Source organism: Medicago sativa, chromosome 2 (genome assembly GCF_051527215.1).
Source record: "Medicago sativa cultivar Bolivia chromosome 2, Bolivia_mono, whole genome shotgun sequence".
Lineage (NCBI taxonomy): Eukaryota > Viridiplantae > Streptophyta > Magnoliopsida > Fabales > Fabaceae > Medicago > Medicago sativa.
In genome coordinates this window covers 30,432,112-30,456,334 of record NC_140750.1, presented here as the reverse complement: position 1 = coordinate 30,456,334, position 24,223 = coordinate 30,432,112, and the positions used below count along the sequence as shown (strand labels likewise).

The following is a 24,223-nucleotide window of genomic DNA, read 5'->3' as shown; positions in this document are numbered from 1 at the left end:
TATCCGTGAATTTTTCCATTGATTTAAATTGCTCCCGCTATCAAGTGTTTTCACCCAGTTAAACTCTATTTTATCCATGGAAGAGAGTGCAGGTATGGGTCAAGGTGCATGTACAACTACAAGTACATGGTCCTCATTAACTAACTTTGATATATCTGCACTTATTTTTCTTCAGTATTTTTGCATTTTAAGATTGGAGTGTATGAATTTCATGACAAACTGGTTCTACTTTAGGGGTTAATGTATAATTGAGTATGTATATTGTTCCTAGTATCCATGGAGATTTATTGTGACCAGTGAGAAACTCACCTCACAGGTTGTTAGACGATTTTTATATAAGCAACTGTCACACTAGCCTAATTGTGACAGGTTGTATGACTATGATTACTTTCACAAAATCATTCAATTAAAATCATTTTACTAGATGTATGGTGTTTGAGTTTGAGGTTGCTCAGCTCGGAGGTTTCTATTTGCTTTGAGAGTAATATTTGGAGTCAGGAAGTGGGATTGAGGCATCTTGAAAGAATTTCCTCGGGTGGTTTCTGTGGATGATGAAGAGTTTTGTGTGGCCGAAGCGGGTTTGAATATCAAGAGAGGGATGGTGGTGGGAGGATGTGCCACAGAAGTTGATCTTGAAACAGCCTGCAATTGTGTTTGGAATTTGATTGTTGAAGGGATCTGTGCTGGAGTTCTCATCATGATTACCATGCCCAGTTATGTCGGTAATATCCCGCCTGTCAGTATCGGAATATTATCAGTCGTGTGTGTCAGAGGATTAATATTTCAAAAGAAAGTTATGGAGAATATTTATTATGAGATGTCAGCTCATTACGTAATAAATATTAGAGTCGGATTTAACACGTTTAAAGGCAAGGGCATAATGGTAATTTCACCCTAAAGGATATTTATTTTGAATTGTGGCCAAAATATCTCATTTTTCCTTTTCTTTCTCTCTCTAGGGTTGAAGTTAGGAAACTTCTCTTCCTTCTCTCCTCTCCCTCACGCCCTTTCTCTCTTCTTCTCCATTAAATCCTCTTCCTTCATTTTTCCAAGTGAGCTAAGGTTGCTCTCTCTTGATCTCTTAAGCATGTGAAACTTGGATCTATCTTGAATATCCTTCACTTCCTCTTCTTCAATCTTTCCCAATCTCTTATCAAATCAAGAAGCTTGTTTTGGGGTTGTTCTTTACTCCTAATCCTCATCAAATATTTCCTCCTCAAGGTTCATGAATCAAGTTTTGGTTTTTCTATGATTTCACAAGGGGTTAGTAACTTGGATGAAGCTTGTTATCTCTTTTCCTCCTTTTTAGAAGATAATCAAGGCTAGGGTTTTGGTTTGGAAAAGTTGGAACTTGAAACATAAGTTGTTCTAGCCTTCACAAGTTTATAGACCAAGAAGCTAGGGCTTTGGGTTTGTATTGAAGCTTTGATGCTAACTTGGAATCAAGATCAAGATTTAGGGTTTCAAGATAAACAAGAAGTGGGTTTGATGATGTTATGATAGTTATGGCAAATTGGAAGTAACTAGTGGAAGATGGAGCATGAGCTAGAGTATGGATGGTGTTGCTTGGTTAACCTAAAGTTTTGGAGGCAAGGAAGTATACTTTGGTTTGGTTATGTGAAGGCAAGGTGATGCTTGAAGCTTGTGAATCATGATAGGTGAGTTCCTTAGATAGCTCCCACCCTTGGGATTATGTGGTTTATGCTTGTAAGATAACCATGAACTTTCTAGGGTTTTTATATGTATATGTTACCCTATTTTGTGTCATGCATATATATACATGTGAATACTTGTGTCAAGACTATTTTACATGTTCTATATGATATTTAGCAACTTGCCATGCTTTGGGATGATTGTATTGAGGTTTTTGGGTCAAAAACTCCATTTTGCAGGTGTTGGACTGTCAATACTCGCAACTGCGAGCAGGTAGCTCGCAACTGCGAGCAGAATGGCCGAACTGGAGGTTTACTCGCCTCCTAGCTCGCCACTGCGAGTTGAAGCTCGCCACTGCGAGTTGTAACTCGCCATTGCGAGTGGAACAGTGCCCAGTGCATTGTTTCACTCGTCTCGCCTCAGCCGTCGTATTCTGGTCCAGTTTGCTTGTATGCATTCTCCTTCAATGATAACCCCTCAATACATAACTTCAATACATGGACTTTTATAAATGTATCTTGATAGTTAAGCAAGTATTCATAACGTATAAATAAGCATGGCATGCAAGAGTTTTTAACATGAATTGAACGGGTAGCAAGAAATAGCAAAATTGGGAATGGAACTAGAGACTCGATGTAGTTGTCGAGAATTAGATCATTGATTATGATTATATGTAAGTAAAGTGCGATGAATATTCTTCTACGCTCGTGAACTTATATGTTATTACCCCAAGGGATCGATTAAGGATCCGAGTTAAGGAAGTTAACTCAAGAGGTTATAGATTAACCATTCATGTATGCATAAGATTATGATTAATATAAGTTGTAGGTGTTCGTGTCTCTCGTTATCCACGTTAGGGGGATACGAGAGGTTCTCGACCTAAGGGGAACGGTTTAAGCCGCAAGGGACCCGCACGACACTGAGGGAGTCCGATGTACGTACATCGGTCATGTATGGGAGTGTACTCGGGGTTACTCCACCCGGGACTCTCTGTAAAACGAACCAAGATTATGTTTGATTGTTCAACGCTAACATAAGAATCAATGAATACATTCATGCATGTTTTATGATATGATTATGTTAGGTACAAGTTAAGTAAAGATTATGATGTCGTTGACGTTCTTAGGTTTCCCTAATCGTCCGGCTTAGGTTTGTGTCATGAACATGTCACATGAAGACCTCGATGCGTTTACCGTATCTTGGCATAGTGGTCTTAGGTTCCCTTGACCGCCATGACACATATGATGATAGTAAGCCAATTACACATAAGTTGATTTATGACGGTCCTAGTGTGCACCTCCGTCTAAGCATGCAAGTCCCCACACACGTATAATCAACCGTCAGGTTGTAAAGTAGACACGTGGTGACCGTAGGTTTCCCTTGAGGTCGCCTATAGCCTAGGATTAGATGGAACTCACTGAGACATTATGTCTCATCCCAATCCTATTTTGTTTCAGATAAGCAGGTTGGACGACAAGTTAGTTGCCGGATGGACATCTCATCAAATGCTCGTTCGTACACGCTGAGGGTTGGATATGGATCTCAAGGACGTATCTGTTATTATTTTAGGAAAAAGGTGTAGTAACGTATTTTACGAATGTAACGCCCGTCTTAATTATTTACTTAATTTAATAAGGATTTATATATTTATTTATATATATATTTATATGATTTAAGAATTTAAATAGTTTGCATGATTTATAGATAAATTATGTGATTTTCTAGCATGACGTGAAGTATATTGATGTTGTGAAGTTGTTATGTTGGTGTGACTTATTTTATTATTAAATAAAATAAGATATGAGAAATAAAATAAAAATATTAAAGATTGGGCTGCGTGGTGAGATGAGCAATTAGTAGTGAGAAGAGTAAAAAGGAGAGATAAATAGACAGACATAAGTTAGGAAAAGTAGTACGTACGTTTTTGGAGAAAAAGGGAGAAAAGTCAGAAAGAGAGAAGAACCAAAGGAGGGCTGCGATTCTGCTATTATCAGGTAAGGGTGAGACTAATTTTCAATATTATTAAGGGTATAATTCTATAGGATGAATTTAGCATGATTAGGTTAAGTTTTGGTGAGAATTGAGAATTAGGTTTAGGATCAATTTTGATGAATGAATCAAGAACAGATGTTAGATTGATGCAAAATTAGTGTACAGACCTTAGATATGACTTAAGATGATAATTAGATGCTATTTGGATGAAGGAATCATGAATATAGGTGGAAAGTTGTGATTTTTAGGTTTCTGGCCGTACTGACATTCATCGCTCGCATCTGCGAGCAAGAACACTCGCATCTGCGAGCTAGAACCCAGAACTCGCAACTGCGAGCAATGCAACTCGCAACTGCGAGTGACCTGTAAGCTCGCAACTGCGAGCAGAATAACTCGCCACTGCGAGTAAAGACTTAGGAACCCAGAACGCATGCTTTGCTCGCCATTGCGAGCAAAGTTACTCGCAACTGCGAGTTAGGCTGTTAGTTGCCCAAAATTGTCCCGATGCGATCCTTTCGCACGTATAGTCTTGAGCTGACCTTAGAAGTAAGAATGAGGGTGATTTAGAATGTTTCCAGATGTTACAGAAGTCTGTTTATATGACCGAAATGATTAGTAATGTTGCATGAATAATGTTATGATGTTTTATGATATTTATGTTGATGTAATCCATTCCTTAAATGATGTTGAGATATTCCAACACTGTTATATGTTGTAAATCTGTTGCTGTTCATTGCTGCTGACCTTTAATGTCTTGAGATTGCATGAGTCGGTCTATGTTGCAAGAAATTAAGAAGTTGTCCATGATTATGAGTCGTATGAGTCGTTCATGTTGTCGTCTAAGTTGCTAGAAGTTTGAGTTCATTGCATACTCATTAAAGTTGGGGGCTTTAGGCCCGGCAGCCTTTGTGCTCATTAAAGTTGGGGGCTTTAGGCCCGGCAGCCTTTGTGCTCATTAAAGTTGGGGGCTTTAGGCCCGGCAGCCTTTGTGCTCATTAAAGTTGGGGGCTTTAGGCCCGGCAGCCTTTGTGCTCACACGTTGAAGAGCCTATTATGCTCATTTGTTGTTGATTGGTACCACATGCATTTGCATATCAAGAAGTTTCATGATGTTTAAGTTGTCAAGTTGTTGAGTTGATAGAGTTGCATGGTCTAAGATGAGTTGTGTTGTCAAGTTGTTGTTGAGTTGATAGTGTTTCATGGTCAAAGATGAGTTGTGTCGTCAAGTTGAGTGTTAAGTTGATTATGATTTGTGATGAAAATTAGTAATGATATTTGATGATTGTATTTGTTATGAAATGAAAAATATACTGATTGTTAATTGTTGACATGTTATTAATGTTTAAGTTGTTAAATGCATTTCATTGGATTATATGCTTAATGTATTGATTGTGAAATCTCACCCCTTCTGCGTATATGTTGCCTCGACCGTGGGTAATGTGCAGGTAATAAAGATTAGATGCGTTCGTGAGTGGACTCCTCACTTGGTGTCTAGGTGCTCTGATACGTAACGGGATGGGGGCTTGCTTTTACTTCTATTCCTTACGTGTCTCTTTTATGAACTAATTATGAGATTTTCCAATAAGGCATGCGTGCCAAGACTTTTAAATGCTGAACTATTTTCCGCTGCATGATTTTAGATATTGATGTTGAATTTGAGAGATAATTATTATTATCCATTTTATGTTTTAAAAGAAGTATGTGACATTCCGTTTGTGATCAAAATACTCTGATTTTAAATGAAATTTTTATGTTGGGAAAACGGGGTGTTACAATTGGTATCAGAGCAGGTCGGTCCGTCCGGCCAAGTAGTGAGTCGAGTTGTGTCTTTAGGAGTTGGAATACCACTATTATGATATTCTAAATGTTGTGTGTTGTGCAGAGAAGAGACCTGGAGGCTGCGAATCTTATTTGCTATAAGAGGACTAGAATGGCTGGAAGAAATGATGTTGCGATTGCTGCTGCTTTGGAAGCTGTAGCCCAAGCTGTGGGACAACATCCAAATGCTGGTGCTGGTGCGAATGCCGATGTGAGAATGTTGGAGACCTTTCTGAGAAATCATCCTCCTACCTTCAAAGGAAGGTACGACCCTGATGGAGCACAGACGTGGCTCAAGGAGGTTGAGAGAATTTTCAGAGTTATGCAATGTACTGATGATCAGAAGGTGCGTTTTGGAACGCATATGCTGGCTGAGGAAGCTGATGACTGGTGGGTGAGCCTCCAACCTACCCTAGAGCAGGATGATGCAGTTATTACTTGGGCTGTATTTAAGAGAGAGTTCCTCAACAGATATTTTCCTGAGGATGTTCGCGGAAGAAAAGAGATCGAGTTCCTTGAGCTGAAGCAAGGAAGCATGTCGGTGACAGGGTATGCAGCAAAGTTTGTGGAGCTGGCTCAGTTCTATCCACACTACACTGGGGACAATGCTGAGTTCTCTAAGTGTATCAAGTTCGAGAATGGTTTGCGTGCTGATATTAAGCGAGCCATTGGTTACCATCAGATCCGTGACTTTTCTGCTTTGGTGAGCAGATGCAGAATCTATGAAGATGACAACAAAGCTCATTATAAGATTATGAGTGAGAAGAGGGGTAAGGGCCAACAAAGTCGCCCAAAGCCTTACAGTGCTCCTGCTGACAAAGGAAAAGGAAGAGCTAATGATGAGAGGAGGTCAAATAAGAAGGATGCTGGTGCTGAGGTTGTTTGTTACACTTGTGGCGAGAAAGGCCATAAGAGTAATGCTTGTACTAAGGATATTAAACGGTGCTTTCGTTGTGGCAGTAAAGGACATACACTTGCAGAGTGTAAGCATACGGACATTGTGTGTTTTAACTGCAAAGAAGAGGGTCATATTGGGTCTCAGTGTACGAATCCGAAGAAGACTCAGACTAGAGGGAAAGTGTTTGCTTTGACTGGTACTCAGACTGAAAATGAGGATCGTTTGATCAGAGGTACTTGTTATATTAACAATACTCCTTTAGTTGCTATTATTGATACTGGTGCTACACATTGTTTTGTTGCTTTTGATTGTGCTTCTAAGTTGGGTCTTGCTGTGTCTGATATGAGTGGAGAAATGGTCGTCGAAACTCCAGCTAAGGGTTCGGTGACTACTTCTCTTGTTTGTTTACGATGTCCTTTGTCTATGTTTGATCGTGATTTTGAGATTGATTTAGTTTGTCTGCCTTTGAGTGGAATGGATGTAATTCTTGGTATGAACTGGTTAGAGTACAACCATGTTCTCATTAATTGTTTTAGTAAGTCGGTGCGTTTCTCTTCTGCTGAGGAGGAAAGTGGAGCAGAATTTTTGTCTACCAAGCAGCTGAAGCAATTAGAACGCGATGGGATCTTGATGTTTTCCTTGATGGCATCCTTATCTTTGGAGAATCAAGCAGTGATTGATAAGTTGCAGGTGGTGTGTGATTTTCCTGAAGTTTTCCCTGATGAAATCCCTGATGTACCACCGGAGAGAGAAGTTGAATTTTCTATTGACCTTGTTCCGGGAACGAAGCCTGTGTCTATGACACCTTATCGTATGTCAGCTTCTGAGTTGGCTGAGTTGAAGAAACAGTTGGAGGAATTGCTAGATAAGAAGTTCATTAGACCGAGTGTTTCACCTTGGGGAGCGCCGGTATTGTTGGTTAAGAAGAAAGATGGAAGTATGAGGTTGTGCATTGATTATCGACAACTGAATAAAGTAACTATAAAGAATAGATATCCACTTCCTAGAATTGATGATTTGATGGACCAGCTGGTGGGTGCACGTGTGTTCAGCAAGTTTGATTTAAGGTCGGGTTATCATCAGATTAAAGTAAAAGATGAAGACATGCAGAAGACGGCCTTTAGGACGCGATATGGTCATTATGAATATAAGGTGATGCCTTTTGGTGTGAGTAATGCGCCTGGCGTGTTTATGGAGTATATGAATCGCATTTTCCATGCATTTTTGGATCGCTTTGTGGTTGTGTTCATCGATGATATTTTGATTTACTCTAAGACAGAAGAAGAACATGCAGAACATTTGAAAATCGTTTTGCAAGTGCTGAAAGAGAAGAAGTTGTATGCTAAATTGTCTAAGTGTGAATTCTGGTTGAACGAGGTAAGTTTTCTGGGCCATGTTATTTCCGGTAGTGGTATTGCAGTCGATCCATCTAAAGTTGAAGCAGTATCACAATGGGAGACTCCTAAGTCAGTTACAGAGATTAGAAGCTTTTTGGGTTTGGCAGGATACTATCGAAGATTTATAGAAGGATTTTCTAAGTTGGCACTTCCGTTAACTCAGTTGACGTGTAAAGGTAAAACCTTTGTGTGGGATGTTCATTGTGAGAACAGTTTTAATGAATTGAAGAAGCGTTTGACGACGGCTCCAGTTTTGATTTTGCCAAAACCTGATGAACCTTTTGCGGTGTATTGTGATGCGTCCAAAATAGGTTTAGGCGGTGTGCTTATGCAAGATGGTAAAGTTGTTGCTTATGCATCAAGACAGTTGAGAACTCATGAACGAAACTATCCTACTCATGACCTTGAATTAGCTGCAGTCGTATTTGTCCTTAAGATTTGGAGACACTACTTGTATGGTTCGAGATTCGAGGTGTTTAGTGATCACAAGAGCTTGAAGTATTTGTTTGATCAGAAAGAATTGAATATGCGACAACGACGGTGGCTCGAATTGTTGAAGGATTATGACTTTAGTTTGAATTACCATCTGGGTAAAGCTAATGTTGTTGCGGATGCCTTAAGTAGGAAGAGTTTACATATGTCTGCTATGATGGTGAAGGAATTTGAATTACTTGAACAGTTTAGAGATATGAGCTTAGTTTGTGAAATGTCGTCTCGGAGCGTTAAGTTAGGAATGCTGAAAATTGATAACGATTTCTTGAAAAGTATTAGAGATGCACAGAAGGTTGATGTTAAGTTTGTGGACTTGTTGGTTGCCAGTAATCAAACTGAAGATGGTGACTTTAAAGTCGATGATCAAGGTGTGTTGAGGTTCCGAGGTAGGATTTGTATTCCAGACAATGACGAGATAAAAAGGATGATTCTGGAAGAGAGTCATAGGAGTAGCTTGAGCATTCATCCGGGAGCTACAAAGATGTATCATGATTTAAAGAAGCTGTTTTGGTGGTCAGGATTGAAACGTGATGTGGCACAATTTGTGTACTCTTGTTTGATTTGTCAGAAGTCGAAGGTAGAGCATCAGAAACCTGCTGGGTTGATGACACCGTTAGATGTACCAGAATGGAAATGGGATAGTATATCCATGGATTTTGTGACGAGTTTGACAAATACTCCTAAAGGGAATGACGCAATTTGGGTGATTGTTGACAGATTGACGAAGTCGGCACATTTCCTTCCGATTAATATTAGTTTTCCTGTGGCTCAGTTGGCAGATATTTATATTCGAGACATTGTGAAGCTGCATGGTGTTCCTTCGAGCATTGTGTCAGATAGAGACCCACGATTTACTTCTAGATTTTGGAAGAGTTTGCAAGAGGCTTTAGGCTCTAAGTTGAGATTGAGTTCGGCTTATCATCCTCAGACAGATGGTCAGTCGGAAAGAACAATTCAGTCACTCGAAGACTTGTTGAGAGTTTGTGTACTTGAGCAAGGTGGAACTTGGGATAGTCATCTTCCGTTGATAGAGTTCACTTATAATAACAGCTATCATTCAAGTATTGGGATGGCACCTTTCGAGGCTTTGTATGGTCGGAGGTGTAGGACTCCGTTGTGTTGGTTTGAGACCGGTGAAAGTGTGGTTCTAGGACCAGAAATTGTTCAACAGACTACTGAGAAGGTGAAAATGATTCAAGAGAAGATGAAAGCGTCGCAGAGTCGACAGAAGAGTTACCATGATAAGCGTAAGAAGGACCTTGAGTTTCAAGAGGGAGACCATGTGTTCTTGAGAGTTACCCCAACGACCGGTGTTGGTCGTGCATTGAAGTCAAAGAAGTTGACTCCAAAGTTTATTGGTCCTTATCAGATATCTGAGAGAATTGGCACGGTGGCTTACAGAGTTGGCTTACCACCGCATTTATCGAATTTGCACGATGTGTTTCATGTGTCGCAGCTGAGGAAGTATGTTCCAGACCCGTCCCATGTGATTCAGAGTGATGACGTGCAAGTTAGAGACAACCTTACGGTGGAGACTTTACCTTTGAGGATTGATGATCGCAAAATGAAGACGTTGAGAGGCAAAGAAATACCTCTAGTGAGAGTTGTTTGGAGCGGCACTACTGGTGAAAGCTTGACGTGGGAGCTGGAGAGTAAGATGATGGAGTCTTACCCAGAGTTGTTTGCTTGAGGTAAATTTTCGAGGACGAAAATTCTATAAGTTGGGGAGAGTTGTAACGCCCGTCTTAATTATTTACTTAATTTAATAAGGATTTATATATTTATTTATATATATATTTATATGATTTAAGAATTTAAATAGTTTGCATGATTTATAGATAAATTATGTGATTTTCTAGCATGACGTGAAGTATATTGATGTTGTGAAGTTGTTATGTTGGTGTGACTTATTTTATTATTAAATAAAATAAGATATGAGAAATAAAATAAAAATATTAAAGATTGGGCTGCGTGGTGAGATGAGCAATTAGTAGTGAGAAGAGTAAAAAGGAGAGATAAATAGACAGACATAAGTTAGGAAAAGTAGTACGTACGTTTTTGGAGAAAAAGGGAGAAAAGTCAGAAAGAGAGAAGAACCAAAGGAGGGCTGCGATTCTGCTATTATCAGGTAAGGGTGAGACTAATTTTCAATATTATTAAGGGTATAATTCTATAGGATGAATTTAGCATGATTAGGTTAAGTTTTGGTGAGAATTGAGAATTAGGTTTAGGATCAATTTTGATGAATGAATCAAGAACAGATGTTAGATTGATGCAAAATTAGTGTACAGACCTTAGATATGACTTAAGATGATAATTAGATGCTATTTGGATGAAGGAATCATGAATATAGGTGGGAAGTTGTGATTTTTAGGTTTCTGGCCGTACTGACATTCATCGCTCGCATCTGCGAGCAAGAACACTCGCATCTGCGAGCTAGAACCCAGAACTCGCAACTGCGAGCAATGCAACTCGCAACTGCGAGTGACCTGTAAGCTCGCAACTGCGAGCAGAATAACTCGCCACTGCGAGTAAAGACTTAGGAACCCAGAACACATGCTTTGCTCGCCATTGCGAGCAAAGTTACTCGCAACTGCGAGTTAGGCTGTTAGTTGCCCAAAATTGTCCCGATGCGATCCTTTCGCACGTATAGTCTTGAGCTGACCTTAGAAGTAAGAATGAGGGTGATTTAGAATGTTTCCAGATGTTACAGAAGTCTGTTTATATGACTGAAATGATTAGTAATGTTGCATGAATAATGTTATGATGTTTTATGATATTTATGTTGATGTAATCCATTCCTTAAATGATGTTGAGATATTCCAACACTGTTATATGTTGTAAATCTGTTGCTGTTCATTGCTGCTGACCTTTAATGTCTTGAGATTGCATGAGTCGGTCTATGTTGCAAGAAATTAAGAAGTTGTCCATGATTATGAGTCGTATGAGTCGTTCATGTTGTCGTCTAAGTTGCTAGAAGTTTGAGTTCATTGCATACTCATTAAAGTTGGGGGCTTTAGGCCCGGCAGCCTTTGTGCTCATTAAAGTTGGGGGCTTTAGGCCCGGCAGCCTTTGTGCTCATTAAAGTTGGGGGCTTTAGGCCCGGCAGCCTTTGTGCTCATTAAAGTTGGGGGCTTTAGGCCCGGCAGCCTTTGTGCTCACACGTTGAAGAGCCTATTATGCTCATTTGTTGTTGATTGGTACCACATGCATTTGCATATCAAGAAGTTTCATGATGTTTAAGTTGTCAAGTTGTTGAGTTGATAGAGTTGCATGGTCTAAGATGAGTTGTGTTGTCAAGTTGTTGTTGAGTTGATAGTGTTTCATGGTCAAAGATGAGTTGTGTCGTCAAGTTGAGTGTTAAGTTGATTATGATTTGTGATGAAAATTAGTAATGATATTTGATGATTGTATTTGTTATGAAATGAAAAATATACTGATTGTTAATTGTTGACATGTTATTAATGTTTAAGTTGTTAAATGCATTTCATTGGATTATATGCTTAATGTATTGATTGTGAAATCTCACCCCTTCTGCGTATATGTTGCCTCGACCGTGGGTAATGTGCAGGTAATAAAGATTAGATGCGTTCGTGAGTGGACTCCTCACTTGGTGTCTAGGTGCTCTGATACGTAACGGGATGGGGGCTTGCTTTTACTTCTATTCCTTACGTGTCTCTTTTATGAACTAATTATGAGATTTTCCAATAAGGCCTGCGTGCCAAGACTTTTAAATGCTGAACTATTTTCCGCTGCATGATTTTAGATATTGATGTTGAATTTGAGAGATAATTATTATTATCCATTTTATGTTTTAAAAGAAGTATGTGACATTCCGTTTGTGATCAAAATACTCTGATTTTAAATGAAATTTTTATGTTGGGAAATCGGGGTGTTACAACGAACGTGTATTGATGTATATTATTCATTCGAAGTTTTTATGTTGTAATTTTAATGTATCCAATACTAAAAATAACGCACGTGCTAAACTTTCTAGATACGTTTAGTATGGGTGTTACAATGTCGCTGATCAATATTACACATTTTATTTAGATTTTGTGATTTGTTAACTGAACTGTATTCTTTTGTCTATACATTTTGTTAAGAAACTGAAAATGTCAAGTGTCAACATCTTTTGCAGGATTAATTGTGGTGCTGAATGTTAAACATCTTTTGCAGTAGATCATTTAATGGTCTTGTAAGAAAATCTATATAATGGAGAATGAATGTTAGTGATCAGTTAAAAAAAAAGAGAATGTTATGAAACAATGAAGATTACAAACTACTACTTTGGCAACTTAATCAAAATACTCTGTTCACTTGAGATTTATAATTTTAGCTTAACACAGACAAGTATATAATTGCTAAATATGTATGCAAAAATTATTTTTGCTAGTTTTATTTACTATTGTGTACACCAACTAATCGATATTAGCTACATTATTTCAATGCATTTCTCAAACAGAAAGGTTTTAAAACTGTGTTTTGAATTTTTTATTTTATTTTAATCTAACACAAACTAAACGTCCACTTTCTTGTGTTTTTGCACTTCAAAAAACAATTTAATATTGGAAAAACATATTTCATTGAAAATAACATCTTTTGAGACGTACAGTTTTCCATCAGATATATTAATGATAAAATTTAGTGTATGACCCTAAAGAAGGGAAACATGCACAATCAAAGATTTTGCTGGAAAAATTAGTCGGGGATGGATTTATAAAGAGCATTGAGAACAACTATATGAGGAGGAGAACAACTCTTGCATATGTACAACCCCAAATAAAGTTTATTTGGACACACACTTTAATGATAAAATTTAAAAGAGAAATGATATTAAATAATGTAGTTGTTATGAATAATATTATTATGATGTGGATGTCCATATTCCCTAAGGCTCTCTATGTTCCATAACTCCTATGAATGAATGCCTATATTCATTGTTAGTGGCACTTGGTCTTATGGCTTTTCATGTACTTGTAACCAGTGGCGTTGCCAGGACCCAGGGTCAGGAGGTTCAAAATTATAAACTTTAATTTATAATAAATATAATAATATATAACCAAAAAATTACATTGTATTCAATTTACAATGTACTCAAAAAACTTCATCCATTCTTTACAAATGTCCCCTACGTGGTGCCATGTTCTGAAACCGTTGAATAATCAACTCATCATCAATTTTGTCCGCCACATCTCTCTCAATATAAGTCACGAGACAATCATTCATCAAATCATCTCCCATTCGATTACGCAATCTAGACTTCACAATCTTCATAGCAGAAAAGGCTCGTTCAACGGTTGATGTGGCAACGGGCAAAATCATTGCTAACTTCAAAAGTCCATAGACTAAAGGATAATCAATATGTTTTTTGAGTGCAACCATTTTTTTTGAAAGATCACTTATTCCTTTCAAAGATGCAAATTCAACACTCCTACACATATCAAAGATGTAAGTCTCAAGTTGACTATCAAGCAACTCCAATGAAGTTGGAGAAAATTCAATTGGATAAAACTTTGCAAATTCAATTAACTTTGCTTTGTCAAATTTAGAGAACGAGTTGTTTGGGCACAAACACTCCATACAAATGAGCAACCGACTATTTGTCTCATTAAAACGATTATTAAGTTCTTGAAGTTGCATGTCTACAACCGTATAAAATAATTCAATGCGATAATGATTCCCTATTGTGATAGATTCAGAATTACCTCCACGTTTTGACTTCCCACGGAAGAATATATCATCCATGCTAGGAATGTTAATGTCATGCTTATTGCAAAATAAAATTACCTCCTCCAATAAAGGATCCCATCCATCATCTCTTAGAGCTTGTAATCGCTCCTTTGTGATGCTAACTAGGTTCATAGCATTGACGATGTCTTGATCTTTCCTTTGCAATGCTTGTGACAATTCATTTGAAATACCTAAGACCTTTTTCATCAAATGCAATGTGAGTGCAAAATCAAAAGTATTCATGAGAATTAAAAGACCTTTTGCTTCACCTCTTCCATCTTTAATTGATACATCATCTCTCAACATTTCAAGAACATCAGTTATAGAACTATACATCAATATCAAGTTCACCAAAGTTGCAAAGTGGGAACTCCAACGAGTATCAGCAGAACGCTTCATATTAGTTTCTTGGTTCAAACCTCTTCCACTAACAATTTCCCCATTTTCCAATGCTTCCTTAACACGGATTCTTTGTCTCTCACGAAGCATGTCGGTCCGTTTGCAAGATCCACCAACAACATTTGTTAAAGTGGATATTACACTAAAAAGAGAGTTAACTTGAAGATGATCTCTAGCAATAGCAATCAATGCAAGTTGTAATTGATGAGCAAAACAGTGTACATAAAATGCACACGGATTTTCCCTTAAGATCAAAGTTTTAAGACCAGAAAATTGTCCTTGCATGTTGCTAGCCCCATCGTATCCTTGTCCACGAATTCTTGAAGTAGTTAAACTATGTTTACAAAACAGTTCATCTATGGCCATTTTTAAAGACATGGCTGTAGTTGTTGTAACATGAACAATGCCCAAAAATCGCTCAACAATACATCCATATTTGTTAACATAGCGCAAAACAACAGCCATTTGCTCCTTATCAGACACATCTCTTGATTCATCAACAAGAATAGCAAACAATTCATCTCCAAGATCCTCAATAATAGCTTTAGTGGTTTCCAGAGAGATGGCACTAACAAATTCCTTTTGAATAGCCGGACAAATCATTTTATCATTTTCAGGAGCATTTTCTAATACAACTCGATTCACTTTCTTTTTTCTCTTAGCAAACCATCTAAGCAATTCAAGGAAGTTTCCTTGATTAGAAGATTCTATTTTTTCATCATGACCACGCAAAGGCAATCCTTGCTTCAATAGAAGTCGAATACAATCAAGTGAGGCCGTCAACCGCCTTCGGTATAAGTTACGAGTTGTTTGAGAATGCTTAGACATCAAACCTTCAATATGTTGATCTTGTTTCATCAAATCTCCACATTTCTTCCAAGCAATATTGTGAGCAGAATTAGGGCCTGCTCCAACATGTGATGAGAGTGTGGCTTTTTTATTCCAACTTGTGAATCCCTCTGTTATAAATGTATCACCACCACCTTGTTTTCCAAAATCAGGTCTAAAGAGATAACAACACAAACAAAATGCGGCGTCTTTTTCGATACTATACTCTAACCAATTACTAAATTCATTAAACCAAGAGGGACAAAATCTTCTTATTGAATTTCCAATTTTTCTTTGAGGAAAATTATGTTGATTAGGTTGGCATGGTCCTTTTTGTAGATATGCTCGGCGTATTTTCTCTTGATCATTTGGATGGTATGTTGACATTTTGGGCCGTATTCCTAGATCCGATGGTAACTCTTCTAAATTACATGAAACATGTTGAGAACTAGATCCTTGCTCATGGGATGGTCTTGATCTTTTGAAAAAATTCTGCATAACTCCTACAACAACCAACACAATAACAAACTCTAAGATTCAATGAGCATGATATGAAAATATGAACAAAAGTTAAAAACATTATCACAGTATCATCATGACTGATAAAAGTATGGAAGTATTATTCATAGAAGTTCAAAACAATGTCATAGAATTATAGAAACAGTGGCCAAAAGAACAAAACAAAAGAACATACAGCCGCTAACCATTATACACTTTTGGAGGAACAAAAGAACATACACGGTAACAATCAATTTCGGCCATTCCAATTCTCAGTTCTCAGTTCATATTACAAGACTTTAAACCAATTCTCAATTCTCCATTCCAATTCAGCCATTCCAATTCTCAGTTCATATTATCACTTTAAACCAATTCTCCAATCAATTTCACAACACAAACATATCCTTAGGACCCTCAATTGCATATTCAATCAAACAATTTATCAAAATTGAAGTTATGTAAAAAATCCCAAATTTAAAAACCCTAAACCAAAGATTTATAATTGATTACCTTGGTGGTAGATTCAATGTCTTTGAAGGCTTTTGAATGTCCCTTTGTAGTTGCATGACGACAGAGGACGACGAAATAAGCCGGAGAGAGTGGTGGTTCGCGAGAAGATTTTGAGATGGAGAGAGAGAACTCAATCGATATTAGTTAGAGAGAAGTTAAAGAGAGGTTAAATTGTGCAAGTGATTAAAATGAAAGTGGTTTGGGTTTGGGCATAGGGCAGCTGGTGCAAAAAAAAAATATGAGCAGGTTCAATGTGCAAAAAACATAGGGGTATATGTGAAAAAATTAAAATTTGAGGGTTGGCAAGTGCATCCCCTGAGCACTATGTAGACCCGCCACTGCTTGTAACCTACCACATTTGTGTCCTATAAATAGGACTTATATTTCAATGTAAAAGACACACTTGTGTAGAGAATAATACAAAGTGCTTTCATCTTCTCCTTACTCTTCTTCTTTGATCTTGTGTTTTTTCCTTTTAATATTAAGGCATCCCCGAAGGATTGCTCAAAGAACGAATATAAATTTTTTTTGTTTTTTTTTTGTTTTTTTTTTAGGATTGCTCAAAGAACGAATATATATTTTTTCATTGATTAGAGTTATAATTCTAAAAGAACGAATAAATATCAAGCATTCGTAAAAGATTGCAAAATAAAAATATTGTCATTTTTCTTTGTTATTCTCAATAGAGGTTTATGGCGAGTTCTTGAAGAACTAGATCTTTGTTAACATCTACTGAATTTATATTTTTATTGAATTTTATTTAGTTAACATATTAGCATGTTTGATATTCTTGATAAATTTTGGAATAATTTAACATCAAGCATCCCTGAAGGATTGCGCAAAAGTATTGTTCTTGATTATTATGAAGATCAGTATTGTTCTTGATTATTATGAAGATCATGTGTAATATAATTCCTGAAGAACTAAATATATATGAAGATCAAAATAATTGTCCTCGAAGGATCACCCAAACTAAGAATTTTATCATTGTATATGAAGATTTGAGATATAGTTCTAGAAGATTCGTGAATGATAAAATATAATTGTGACTTTTTCTTTATCATTGTCGATAGAGGTTTGTGGTTGAGTTCTTGAAGAACTATATCTTTATTCACAATTGAAATATGAGATCTATTTGATCCTAGTATAAGTTATACAAAAGAAACTAAAGAAAAATTATTTATGCCCCTTGAGATGTATATAGTTCTTGAAAAACTAAATATTTAAATATAAAGCATCCTCGAAGGATAGCAAATCTATCTTATCTTTGTATAATTTTTAAAATGAAAGTATTGAAGAGTTACATGTTGAGAATGTAATATAGTTCTCGAAGAGTTAATATAGTTCTCGATCAAATAACGAATTTTCTTGATTATTGTTATGAAGATTTGAAATATAGTTCCTGAAGAATTGAGATTTAATATTAAATCATCCTTGAAGGATTGCAAAATTGTGATTTTACTTGCTTATTGTTCATAGATGGTTGTAGAGTTCTTAACTACAATTCAAATAGATAAGATCTATTTGATCTTAGTATAAATTCTAAGAAAAGAAAAAGTATTTATGCCTCTTGTTCCTGGAGTAGCAAAATCAAGAAAACAATATCAAGGAAATTTTGGCCGATAAATCACATTTGTGATTGAACGTAAGAGTACAATCAATGATGAAATGATCAAGACATAGAAATTAAAGGTAATGTCATATCTTTACATATTTGATATTTATAATTTGCGCTCCACGTATTATTATTTTTGGTAGAATACTCTATATAATTGCTTTTCCAATGAAATTTTAATTATGGTGGTTGTGAATGTGACATTATTATTTCTTTTGAAAATATTAAGTTTAAGAATAATATTATTTTGAATTGGGAACCTTGTTAGTTGACAGGAGAACTATATATGAATTTTGTAGTACTAATTCCTTCTAAAAAGTATGTCTATGATATTTTGAGGTCTCAAGCAAGTATTTCTCCTAGAACTTGACCTCACTAAGGATCACAATAATTTTAAGTATATTTTGTTGGATTTTGTTTGTGAACGAAAGATGTGCTTTGTGAAAGACTACAAATTATGCTATAATTACTGAAGGCTCCAGAAGAGCAAATATATTGTCTTTTGTGAAATTAATTTTAGTATTATATTTGACACTATAAAAATTATAGAAGACTCCAGAAGAGCAAATATATTGTTATATGGAATAATAGAATTACGTACTGAGATGCATTATTTGATATCCAGTACAACATTATATCATATTGAAGAAAAAAAAATTAAATATCTCTATATTACGATATTACTCTGGAGAAAATAAGTGTATTGAAAAAAAAAAGGTTATATCTTGATTTATACTGCACTTATATTAGTGCACTTAAACCAGAAGTTTACATATTATATTTTTAGTGCAATTGAAGCACATATTATTGTAAACTAGAAGTTTACAAATTGTATTAAATTTATCGTTGGCAAGACCGGTTGGGTTATCTCGGGTCTATTATGATGCATAAATTAGTTGAAAAAAAAAATTGGATATATGTTGAAGAGCTAGAAGATTCTTCAATCTAGTAACTATTTTGTTACTAGTTCCCATAGAAAGTTGACAATAAGAATGAGTCTCTCACTTATATAAGGTGATATTTAAATCACTTGGATATTATAACTAAATGATCACATGTATATCCAGTATCCACAACCAGAAGTTTGTGAGATTATTATGTCAACAAATTTGACTAAGAGTTTATTTTAAGATCTTTTCAGAAAGCATTTGATAAGTATCATTTGTCAATTTATATTGAACAATAGCATATGCTCATAAAAATGGACTTGAAGATCCATTCTTTAGACGTCTAAAGTTAATTGTATAATTGATACTTATCAGACTATGCCTTATAAACTCTATTTTGGTTATGAGACCATGTCTTATAAACTCAATTTTGGGAATCAACAAATTGTTGAGATATTGATTCGCATCAAGCCAACACAATACTGTATATAAGTTCTCCCCTTAATTTATCATTGGTTTTAGGTTAACAACCTAATATTTCTCATCTAAGTGAATGTTTGGATGTGTTGTGTACATCGCAATTGCTCCAATATAATGCACTACGATAAATCTCAAAAGAATATTGGGAAAAAAATATTTGATATGAATCTCCATCTATCATTAACTGTATTGAACCAACTTATTTACAGCCTAGTAGGCTGATTATCAATTGATGGATTAGTTTTCCCAATATTAGGGGGAGATAATAAGCAGCTAAAAATGTGAACCTGAAGTTCAATAAACTATTTGAAAGGAAATATTATTGTCTCGTCTTGATCCTCAAGGTATAACTCATTTGCAAAGGTAAATAAATCAAATATCAGCTGCTAATGCTCCAAATGAAATAGATGTCCTTATCGGATAATCTAATATGCAAATGAGTCTCAATGGTGCTTGAAGCATGATAGATCAATCGGTTCCAAATATAAAAATCCTCGAATAAGAAAAGGAGCTTAAATGAATGATAACCCAAACGAGGATATAGTAACTCAAAATGTTTTCTGACATAATTGATTTATTTGTTCCAGAAGAACTAATCAGGTACCTGAAACTTATGAAATATTGATAAATTATGTCATGAAAGAAAGATCTCAATGGAATGAGATGGAACCGAAATGAAGTCAACGTCGACGTGTTTTTGAATATAATACAGTGCTATATGTGATAAGTAATAATGAGGATCATGAATTCAAGTCTATTAAAGATTATACAAAAGGAAAACATCTGCAGATGGAAAAGAGACAGTTCCAGTGAAATCAAACTCTTTGGACCTGTAGTCCGCTCACCCGAAGATGTGAAGTTAAATGGATATATATATATATATATATATATATATATATATATATATATATATATATATATATATATATATATATATATAAAGTTTGATATGTTCACCTGAAGTGAATTGGTCAATGTCTACCATTTATTTTTAAGAGACATATATTCTTTAAAGACATATTCACCTGAAGTGAATTCAATAATTTTTTTTTGATTAAGTTCAGTAGCACATGAAAGGCTCAAATTATATGAAAGATGTGTTACAATATGACTCACTTGATAGTGATATATGAAACTCCCTGAAGGATTTCATTTGCGTGATACATATACTATCAAAATTATTGAAAAGATGACATCATTTGTCCATTTTAAGGATTTGAAATGAATTCATTATAATCGATTTTATGATAATAGTATAAAATATTAGAAATCCTGAAGATATTCTAAAATTTGTTATTATATAAATGTTGATATGGACAAATCTAATTGATTATATATTAGAATGATTGTGATATCATGTCCTCAAGAAAATTATGAACAACTTGAATTGGTCAAGTGAGGACACTAATGTATTTTGCTTATTATTTATATATCATGGTATTTTAGTTTTGTCAATACAGATATTGCAGCAAAGTCAAACATACAATTTGTACCTTAGAGAAAGAACAATATCATTCAATCGTTCGAAAATGCTAACACCGCATCAAGGAATTGGAGAATGCTCTTTATCAAAGATTATTATTTTATACATACAAGAAACTTGCAGTTTTCAATTTTAAGAGGAGGTTCTTTTAACAACCCAATATAAAGATATCTCATGAGCCGCTAATTTGGAGTAGAGTATGGAGATAGATCATATCTTTCTACAGAGTCACCGCCAAATAAAGATTTTGAATAACCACTATAAAATATTATTGAAATTTCTTCGTTGTCTTTATGAGGGGGAGACAAAAATGTGTTCTGCACTCTTTTTCCCTTAACCTTGGTTTTATCCCACTGGGTTTTCCTGGTAAGGTTTTTAATGAGGCAGATTAAAACACAAAAGGTTGTTGTACTCTTTTTCCTTCACTAGAATTTTTTTTCCCCATTGGGTTTTTCTCTAGTAAGGTTTTAATGAGGCACATCCTTCATGGACATCCAAGGGGGAGTGTTATGAATAATATTATTATGATGTGGATGTCCATATTCCCTAAGGCTCTCTATGTTCCATAACTCCTATGAATGAATGTCTATATTCATTGTTAGTGGCACTTAGTCTTATGGCTTTTCATGTACTTGTAACCTACCACATTTGTGTCCTATAAATAGGACTTATATTTCAATGTAAAAGACACACTTGTGAAGAGAATAATACAAAGTGCTTTCATCTTCTCCTTACTCTTCTTCTTTGATCTTCTGTTTTTAGTTTATTTTTTAACAGTAGTTAAATTATTTATTTTTGTAAATTTTGTCATTCATGTATATGTGTTCAAATACTTTTGCTTCGAGGTTGTGATCAACCGAATATTTCTGCAAAGAAGAAAACTAAGAAAGTTGTGGTCCTAAATTTTTAGACGAAAGAACCAACAAAGCTTAGAACCATGTCAACAATTTGTCTATGTTTACGTTCAAAAATTGGTGAAAGGTATAAATTCGTTCGCTACCCCCAATCAAATTGAACAACAGAGAATTGAGTTTTAATAAGAGAATGAAATTGTTTCAATGGAAGAAAAAAAACTTATTTACTCTGAAGAAAGTACACCAAGTATAGTTAGTACAAGCATTCACAAATGTAATATATCAAAGAAATCCACAATAAGTAGGAGAAGGTGCATGTCCCGTAAATCCGTAAGAATAATTTTAAAAGAGATATGTTATTTGAACAAACTGTTGCGAATTCGATGAGAAAACTCACACCAATAACAACTTGATGTGTGGAGCAAGGGATAATTAAGCAACTAAAATCAAAGTGTATGGAACAGTTATAATCACATGCCAAAAGTAGAAAACAACAGCGAGAGAAAAGAAGAAGAGAGAACACAAAAAATCTGTTTACCCAGTTCGGTCCAAATTGACCTAGTCTGGGGGAGAGAGCAGCCCTCCGTTCCACTATATGATGAGTAACGTTACAAAAGAGATGGATTACAAGAATAAGTCTCCCGCCTAATTCTACCCAAATCCCAGCCTCTTCCCGTAACCAAGAGACTCAATCCTAATAGTGTTTCCCAAGGTGAATCAACCCTCAAAACCTAGTGTTTGTTCCAAAGAGACAAACTCTATACAAACCCTAGTTTTGTTGTTGCCTTTTTAAACCCTTGTTTCAGCCCCCTCTATCTCCCAAGGTTTACACTAATACAATGTCTATATTTATAGTAAAAGTAACTCCCATAAAATTGTACCAAATCTGGCCCAAAAAATACGTTTCTGAAAAATAACAACACGCAAAATCGGGCCCCGATTTTTACCATTCGGACGCCGATTTTTCCAGTACCAAACTGCTCCCAAAGACAGCCAAAATCGGGCCCCGATTTTTGCCATTCGGGCCCCGATTTGTACTTTCAGCAAACATCAATTTTTGGCCTCCAAACTCCAATTTTGAGTCACTTTCACAACAATCTCCACCTTGACTCCAAATTAGTGATGATGCCCATTTAACATCAACACCTTGATGCTCTTTCCCTTGTTCCCACTACACCAAGTAGCTCCACAAGTTTGCACCCTAATCCCTTCAGCCATCGGAATGTCTTCCGCCTTCTCGAAGGTACTTGCAGTCCAACTACGCCAGGAATTTTAGGTAGTTCCACAAGCCTTTACCATACCTCTTCAATACGAGACATCTCCCGCTTCCTTGAAGATCTACTTGTTCCCAATCACCCTTGGCTTTTAGAGTAATCCACAAGTATACACCTCCCATCCCTTCAGCCCTCGGAATGTCTTCCGCCTTATCGAAGGTCCTTGCAGTCTAACTACGCTAGGTATTTTAGGTAGTCCCACAAGCATTCACCATGACATCTTCAACACAGGACATCTCCCGTTTCCTTGAAGGTCTCCTTGCATCCAATCACCCTTGGCCTTTGTTTAGGGTAATCCCGCAAGCTGTGCGGTACATTCTTCAACCTTATGAAGGAATCCCTTGCTCACCATAGAGCATAGCACCCAAGGTCCTCCATAGCCGTACCATTACCGGTGTGTTCAACTCCACCTCAAGCTGAGCGTAATTTACCTCAACTAGCAAATGCGTACATCCCACTATGTCTTCAACCTTGAAACTCCACCTCAACAGGTAGATCATGAGTATTGTTGCCTCCGCCTCTCCAGACTGATCATGAGTATTCTTACCACCGCCTCTCCAGGCTGATGTTGAGTGTTTAACGTCTCTCCAGACGAACATCGCTCCACTAGGCATCAATCCCAAGGTGACCAACATCACCTTCATCCTCCAAACAACACCACACCATCAGAGCACCTGCATCCTCATAACCCTCAGTGACAATTTGTGCGGAGTTACCATTAATCTCCGGACAATCCTTCATGAAGTGACCCATCTTGTGACAGTTAAAGCATTCAGATTTTGACTTTTTACCACTCTTTCTCCGGTTACCTCTACCTCCACCATTCCCTCTTGTGACACTTAGGCCTTCACCGTTTTCATGAACTCTCAAGTCCTTGGACTTGGTCAACTCCTTGGTTCTCAAAGCCGATTGAACTTCTTCCAAGGTAACAGTGCCTTCTTTGCCATAGAGCATGGTATCTTTGAACGATTCATAAGATTTCGGTAGAGCACACAACAAGAGTATAGCTTTATCTTCATCCTCAAGTTGCACCTCAATATTCTCCAAGTCATCAAGGATTTTGTTGAACTCCGTAAGTTGCTCCATGATGGCCTTTGACTCCACCATCTTGAATGAGTAGAGTTGTTGCTTTAGGAATTGCCGATGAGGCAAAGACTTTGTCATATACAAAGATTCCAACTTTGCCCACATTGATGCCGCGGTTGGTTCCTTTGCTACTTCTCTCAAAACTTTATCTCCGAGGCACAAGACAATGGAACTCCTGGCCTTGTCCACCATCTCGGTCTTCTCCGCACGTGACATGGTGACCGGTAACGCACCTTCACCCTTCAAAGCTTTCTCACACTTTTGCTGTATTAACACCGCTTCCATCTTTACCTTCCATAACCCAAAATCGTTATCTCCGGTAAACT

At 36.4% G+C, this 24,223-nt stretch overlaps 1 protein-coding gene across 1 annotated transcript; it reads right to left on the bottom strand.

Moving 5' to 3' along the window:
- Positions 1–13,343: 13,343 nt before the first annotated feature.
- On the bottom strand, positions 13,344–16,567 carry LOC146946157 (uncharacterized). Its single transcript, XM_085744336.1, has 2 exons — positions 16,219–16,567; positions 13,344–15,713 (listed from the first exon to the last, which is right to left on the bottom strand). Exon 2 carries the CDS (start codon positions 15,706–15,708, stop codon positions 13,369–13,371), a length of 2,340 nt encoding a protein of 779 aa, XP_085600462.1. The 5' UTR covers positions 15,709–15,713; positions 16,219–16,567; the 3' UTR covers positions 13,344–13,368.
- Between the last annotated feature and the right edge of the window lie 7,656 nt (positions 16,568–24,223).

Coding starts and splice junctions, on each gene's coding strand:
- LOC146946157 (XM_085744336.1), bottom strand. CDS start 15,708: ATGCAGAATTTTTTCAAAAGATCAAGACCATCCCATGAGCAAGGATCT.